We start from the raw sequence: 8291 nt of genomic DNA on the forward strand, positions 1-8291 counted from the left end.
TATGTATTATTAATTAATATAATAATGAATTTTTCAGATTATATTGTTCTTCGTTAAATCATTTATCATTTATCCATTTCTAACGAAGTCGAAAAAAGATTGTAAGAAATGGATATATCTATCCGGATTCAGTTCATTTCTCTCTACGCATAATCTGTCCTTGTATATAAACATTGCCACAATCCCTCCCTTTACCTTTCTTACGGCTATGCGATCGTTGAAGTGTATAAGGTGGGAGTGAAGAAGACTGGACTAAAGGTAAAAAAGCTAAAAATCTCAATAATATGTACATAAGTGCCAGATTGCCGGCCTTAGCGGGAAAATGATACCAAGGGAGGGAGTTGTTAAAGGGTCTGCATTGCTTTATACATGTTACACACACTACTGCATTTCAAGTATATAAGGACAAGTTTGCCACAGACAAGACATACTGTTCTCTTATCGAGCAACCAGAATACTCCACTCTTGATCAACATGTTCAAGCTGGTTAGTAATAATTAATTTTTTTTTAATATTGATAATAACACATAGATTTTTATTGCTTAATTTTAAGAATTTTTTTTATTATTAGATTTTTGGCATTTTTCTAAGTTATATAATAAATAAATATTCTTTTGAAAATTATATTTTCATTTTGATATTGATAAAATAAATCTTTTTCAAACTTTATATTATACAATAACATTAAAGTCTTCTAGAATTCAATATTCTAAAAGCTTCGTTTTATTGTCTAATGTTCGTTTTATTTTCTTGAGTTGAAATATTAAATATAGAACGAATATATATAATTTATTCCAATAAGTTTTCAACGTTTCAAAATATTATTTCTTTTAAGAGTAATTTTTGCTTAAAAACATTTTTACTAATAAATTGGTTACCAGTAATGAATTTATCATTTTAAACTAATATTTGTATTTGTTTTTTCTGTTTTTAGTTCTTACTAGCTGCTATCTTAACTTTATCTGCTGCTTCACCAGCTCCTGTAGCAGCTCCGGCTCCAGAACCTAAACCCGGCTCCATTTTAGCTGCTCCGGCTTATTCACCTAGCTACATCGCCCCAGCCCCAGCAATTGCTTACAATGCTTATACTCCCCTGACCTATTCATATGGAGGCTACGCGCTTCCCTACTACAGGACCGGATATTTACTTTGAATGCTGATACCTAATACAGAAAACTACGTACAAATAATGAACATACTTAAATACTGGTAGGATTCAGCATAATCGACACTAATATAAAAACAATCTTATTTTATTTACAGATAAGTCAAGAATATTCAATCGATTCTCAAATAATTTCAAACACCTTTTATTGTGTTGTCCTACCTATCTCATTACAGCATTATTTCTACTATTCAATGATTATTAATTGTAAAAATATTCAATAATGTCAAATATTTTTATGCTAATTATGGAAATATATATACAATAAAATTATTTACAAACTAATTTTGATTAAATAAGTTTATTTTTATTTATTTTAAGACCCCCTCCATACATACACACACCTCCAACGCGGCTATGGAATATTAACAAGCGTGATTGATACTTTGTCAATATTTTTAAATTCAACGTTTGTAAAATTGAAAATATCAATACACAAAAAAAATTTAATATAAATGTTTGTATCTTTTAAAACATAATATTGAATAGTGTAGTATTAAAATAAATACAACATTATCAGTAATATACAGAAATAATGCAGCTTTTAACCATATTATTAATGTTAAACGAAAAAAGATTTTATACAAAATTTAATGATTAATGATCCAAAGAAGTACATAATATTCATTACAAACGAGTTGTATAATTAATAAAATTTAAAAAATTATTTCGATTTATAACACTAAGCAATTATAAACTTAATTTCAATGAAATTTTATGTATTTTAAAATAAAAAGTATATTTAATTGTAATTCTATTTTTCAAACTCAATATTTTACATTCATATTGCATTTAAGTTAGATTTGCATATATTATATATATATTTTATAAATAATATTACATTAATGTTTACACACTTTAATTTAATTTATTACTTAGTATTACAATTGAATGAATAAAATTATGATAATATTGCAAATTATTTTTTATACTTTATCTATTTTATTCATCATAAAGTAAAATTAGTGAACTATATAAAAATATATGTATATATATATTTTTTTTATATAATAATTTTTAATATGTTGAACAAAAAATAATAACGTAATATAAATTTATAACAGTTTTAATAAACAAAATTGATTTTTTCAATCATTAATATATCAGTGTGTTTTATCGATTTTCTATAAATAAATAAATAAAAATATTATACTTGTGCATTAATATTTTACGACATAATGAATTAATAACTCGGAGTTCCATAAATTGCGAGTTTCGGTACAGTAGTTTAACTAGATCTCACACTTCCTTCATGAAACACCTACATTAGTCAAAGGTATCAAACTGATTTGAAATATTTTTAGTAATATATGAGTAATCGAAGGGATTACATGAAAGGGATACATAAATAAATGCAAACAATAATCTCTATATTAATATATTTAAAGATAATATAATGGAAATCTACTTATTTTACTTCTTATTGTAATTTTATCATTATTAACAATTATTATAATAAATATTTATATTACTTAAGTCATGCATAAATTAATATAAATATTATTAAAGTCAATATATATTATTAATTATTAATTAGTAATAATATTTTATTTACTATATAACTTAACATAAGAATAGTACATATATTAATTTTATTTTTTAACTCCAAATTAGATAAAAACTTTTAATTAAAAAATTATTAAATAATTTCAAATAATCGGTTCGATTAATTATCACATCATTTTTTAACTTGATATATAGATTATTATGTATTGAATATATAATCCGGAGTTTAATGTCGCATTGAAATTTCAAAAATAGAAAATTAAACAATTAAAAAATAAAATATTAATAAATTTAAAAAATAAAAGATTAAATAGTTAAAAGAATGAAAATTAAATGATCAAAATATAAAATTGAAAAATGTATTCAAATATTAAAAACTAAAAGACTATCTTTTTAGTAATTACATTAAAAATACAAGCATCTTGTGAATAAAACAATTAGTAAACTTGTTAAATACTTTAAAATATTTCCATCATAAAAATAAGTATAAAATATTTTTTTATATTTGTCTTAATTTTATAGATAGTATTTTATCTAATTTCATATTGTTTTCATAAAAAATTAAAAGTATTTAAATTTTTTATTAATATTTTAAATTTAAATAAAATAATGTAAAAACTTTTTTATATTAATCCAAAATAATGTAGGATATTCTTTTTGTACATTTAATTCGAATCTATTATATGAAAGATCTATAATAAAAAAACTTAGTTAAAAGAATACAGAATTCAAAAATAACACTGATCATATATATATTATGTAAAAATTTCTAATATGTAATTATTAAATTATTTACGTAAGTAGAGCTCAGAAAATTTGATTATTTGAAAAGAATTTAAATACTTGGAGAAAACTTTGTAAATAAATCTTCTGTATCGATCCACTGCTTTTTGCTTCTCCAATACACCTTTTTTAGTTTTCTATTCATCCGGTTTGAGTTCATCGTTCGACCCTGAGACTTTATCCGTCCAGTAAAAAACAAGTATTCTGCTATGTAAAAACCGCATCTATCCACATTATATATGAAGTTAAAAAAAGTTTTCGAAAGTAACAATCTTACTCAAAACCTATATACAAATAATTGTACCCGATTTTTTTGCTTCAATATATATTACAAAGAAGATATAAATAACTTTTTTAAATTATACATGTTTGATAAATACTTTTTATTTTAAAAATTTTTCTTTTCAAGTTTTATAAATTTTGTTTGATTTTTACTATTTACAAATTCCTCGATAGTAAATTAAAATTAAAAAAAAACATGCTTTAAAATCAAAATTAAATGAACCTATTTTTTAAATTAGTGATAAAATTTCTGATAAGTAGATACATTTACAGACAAATTTTAGAAGTATAAAATTATATAAAATACACGAAATAATTCTAAAAAAAAAATTAGTTTGGTATCCTATATTTTTTTTTTTCATAATTCAAAGATATATTGTCTGTGTTAAGTTTTTAGAAAAGCTAAACAATAGTCATTCTACTGAAAAATAAGAATAGAAGATATATATTAAAATAGGGTTACCATTTCATCAATAATTTAATTCTTTGATTTACTAAAAGTATACTTTGTATAATGAGTTAAGGAAATTTCGAAAATGTTTTTTAATAACGTCTGATATAAAAAATTATATTGGATTATTTATTTACTACGGTATTAAAGAAATACTTTATAACAAAGCGTAATACTTAAACATTTTTTAATTCATTTATTTCCATTTTTAATCTGAGTATTAAATTTAAACATATAGAAATCTATATCTATTTAAAGTAATTAATAATAATAAAGAAGAATATTTGCTAAGATTATTTATTATACATAAATATCTGCTTTAATTTCTATTATTACTTCAAGCGATGTCTTTAATGACTGTTTTTAATCGCTTTCATTCTTTTATATTAAAGCCTTGCAGGAATTGCTTTTTTGATCATTACAGTTCCACAACGGTTTTATATACGTGTAATCATTCCAACCTTCTATATTTTAATATGATTGGATGATTATTAATATTGTCGTATCTCTACATTCTCTTTTGGGTATTAACGATAGGAAAATTATTCTCACTCATAACAACTAATTAAGTCACCATGCGTATTTAACCATATATACCAGAAATTCATATACAATTTTTTTATAATTTTACAATATGAAAATATCTTTATACGGGGAAAGATAAAGTAAAATTAAAGAGTTGCTACGAAAAATTTAATTAATCCTGTTTCTTAATTCATTTCAAAATTCAAAATTCATTTAAAATATTTCATGCACATTTTATATAATAACACTGAATATATAATAATAATGTACATAATAATACTTCTATAAAGAAAATGAATTATTCATTATTAAATTGAGAATTTCTAAACTAACTAATATCGTAATAAGTATATAGTAATAGTATAATATAATAGCGTAATAAGTATGTAGTATATAGTATATAGTAATAAGATCGTAAAGACAAATTAAATTTTTTAATAGATCCGTTATAAAATCACATGGGTAAATATTCTTAGTTGTAATTTAAATGTGTAAATATATATTAAATATAAAATTAAATCTAACTTTCATATAATAAAAAATTTGCTCAAATCTTTTGACAAAAACAGTAATTTCCTTGGAGAGACTAGAATGAAAAATATTGATACCATTTGTAATAAACTATCATAGATAAATTTGTTTTAGTATTTTGTGTAAATAAAATTACTTTACTATATAAATTAATTTTATCTATGATAATTCGAAATATTGCAATGTAATGTTTAATTATTTAAAAAATTACGAGAAAAATATTTAATAAAATAAATAAATATTTTTTGAATTCTACAAATTCTAATAAGTTCAATAAATTAAATTTTTAAATTTCAAAATTATGAATTTACATTACTTTTACTTATCTATTTAAATATTTATCCTGTACAAATATTTGCAAATTTAATATAGAAAAGATGCAAAATATTATGGTAACATATAACAATTGTTTGTATTAATAGTTATTATTGATTAAAATTTAAATACTGTAGATTGATATATTTCTATTATAACTAATGGATATAAAAAAGTAAATTTTATAAGTTTCTAAATTTATATGTACTGTAGTCAAAAATGGTTTTTATAATAAATGAATAGAGGAAAATACACATTTCTAAAAATAATGTATTGTTAGTTAACTTTAATTTACCTTGAATTTAAAAAAAATCTTTTTTTTATTTATTTTTTTTTATTTATTTTATTTACGATATGTTTTTAATTCATTATGAATTTAGCAAAATAAAAGGATATAAACATAGTTTTTAAAACATTAAATAAATATTAAAAAATAGATTCTTATTTGAAGTTAAATAGAAAATAAAATATTATTATTAATTAATATTTAATTAAAAACTATAATATTAAATTGCAAAAATTAAATGAGAATTTAATATTTATGTTGACTTATTCATGACTTAGGCAATATAAATATAATTTTCAAACCTAGTGATAATTATTACAATTATAACAATTATGATCAATTTGTACTGAAACTGTAAATGCTTTAAATGTAAATTTTCAATGTTTGAAATATCAAACGGTAGTGTTGTTAAGAAAATTAAATTTTTACTTAACGTAACCTTATTAAATTTAATATAAAATTTAATTTAACTTAATGAGCACGAAAAGTGTATTCAAATGTAAAAAAATTTTCAAAATTAATTTACTTTTAACGTTTATTTAGCAGAAAAAAATATATAGTATATTTCAATATTATTATTTCATTATCGATACAATTGAAAATTATGAAACATATAATTTTTTATAATAGGAATTTTTACAATTTCTCTTATTTTTATTACACAGATACCCATAATTTATTTAATAAATTAAATTTAAATATATTCAAATATATGTTACTGTTGCAATTGAAATTTTAACGAAATAAGTAGGCAAAACAGTACTTTGTTGAATTCATCAATAACACTCACGATAACATAAATAAAAATACAGTTTTTAAAATTCCTATATTATTTTTGTAATATGTAAAAATTCTTTTCCTAGAATATTTTAATCGAATGCATTATGATAGTTTAAACTGTTTACATAATTTTCTATAAATGCGTAGCTTATGTAAAAAATATTTCATCGATTTATAATTATCGTAACTTAGAGTACAAAATAAAAATTAATGAATAAACATTAGACAAATAAAGTTGATAAATTTTTAATTTACTAGTATATAATATTTTTAAATTCGAACTTCAAAAAAACATTAATAATGAATTGCGCTTTATTTGAGAAAGTCAATATTTAAACAAATTTCTGATGAAGGATCAATGGATGAAAGGATCTAAATTTATTTATTTATTTTTGTGATTTTATATAAAAAAATTAATTTCTATTTAAATACTTTAATATTGTTTTCCTTGAATTTGATTACTAATATATAGGCAAAGTATTATTAAATACTACATATTTTTAAATATTTCAAATAAAGACTTCAAATTGAGACAAAAATTGAGTATAATTGAAAGTGTAACTAAGATATGAAATTAGTTGAAAAAAATACTCGAATTAATGTGATTAATTTATAATAGAAATTATATAAAAGCAGTAATAATAAATTGGTAAAAAAATAAAAAATTATTTTATTCTTTTTCAAGTTTTCTTCGTATACATTTCTGTCTTATAAAACTGCATGCCAAGAATACAAAGTTGCATAGATAAGAAGCATTAGTATTATACGTTAATTTAGTATACATGTTTGATAATAATGCATACTGAATATTTTTTAATTAAATTAAATACATTAATTATCTTTAAAAGAGAAAATCAGATCCACTACCATTCTTTTTCCCGGATTTTGCTCCATACTTATTGACTCATTAAGATAATGTGTTTGATCTTGAATTTGCTTATACAGGATTGAAAAAAATTTATATAGATATATAACTAATATCAAAAAATATTCAATGTTTCCTTTTTGATAAATTAGAATTTGATAAACTCAATTTTTTCACTTTAAAAATATATCAAGCATAAACGATAATATACTGACATATTATTGACACTGTTTTGTCTTTATAAGAAAGTATTTAACCAATTATGACAAAATGAATCTATTAACTTTGTTTAAACACTAATACAAATAGACATATGTAAATAAAAAGTCCTAAATATCTTGCAGAATTCTAATTAACGAATAAACCAGGTATTATATACATATATATTTCATATTAGTGTGCAGTTTTTAAAAGAAATTTTAAATTACTCATTAAAAATTTGGTGCATTTATGTTTTATCTATTCTTTGAGTTTTGTTTCTTTCGCTTCATAAATTATTTTTGTTTATTAAGATTTTATTCGAATTTATAATTTTGTATACTATTACAAGTATTCAATAAATCAAATAAAATACTACGAATTTCAATAATTGATAATTAGTGCAATTATCCACATACGTAGTACGCTCATTAATTCACCTACATTACCTTTCAACTATTTGTTTTCTTATCTTATCAAATCAAGCATATGAGATATTCGTAGAATAAAAGCTCCAAGCAATGAATTATTGCAAAATATATGTATATATACGGAGAAAGTATTACTGTTGCAGGCAAATCTAACAGAAGAACGAGAAAGAGTA

The 8291-nt window shown here is 20.8% G+C and overlaps 1 protein-coding gene across 1 annotated transcript; it reads left to right on the plus strand.

The window, feature by feature from the left end:
• The first annotated feature begins 388 nt into the window (after positions 1–388).
• Positions 389–1220, plus strand: LOC105366941 (Neuropeptide-like precursor 3). Its single transcript, XM_011505553.1, has 2 exons — positions 389–486; positions 935–1220. Exons 1-2 carry the CDS (start codon positions 475–477, stop codon positions 1151–1153), a joined length of 231 nt encoding a protein of 76 aa, XP_011503855.1. The 5' UTR covers positions 389–474; the 3' UTR covers positions 1154–1220.
• Positions 1221–8291: the final 7071 nt, after the last annotated feature.

Source organism: Ceratosolen solmsi, unplaced genomic scaffold (assembly GCF_000503995.2).
Source record: "Ceratosolen solmsi marchali unplaced genomic scaffold, CerSol_1.0 scaffold69, whole genome shotgun sequence".
Lineage (NCBI taxonomy): Eukaryota > Metazoa > Arthropoda > Insecta > Hymenoptera > Agaonidae > Ceratosolen > Ceratosolen solmsi.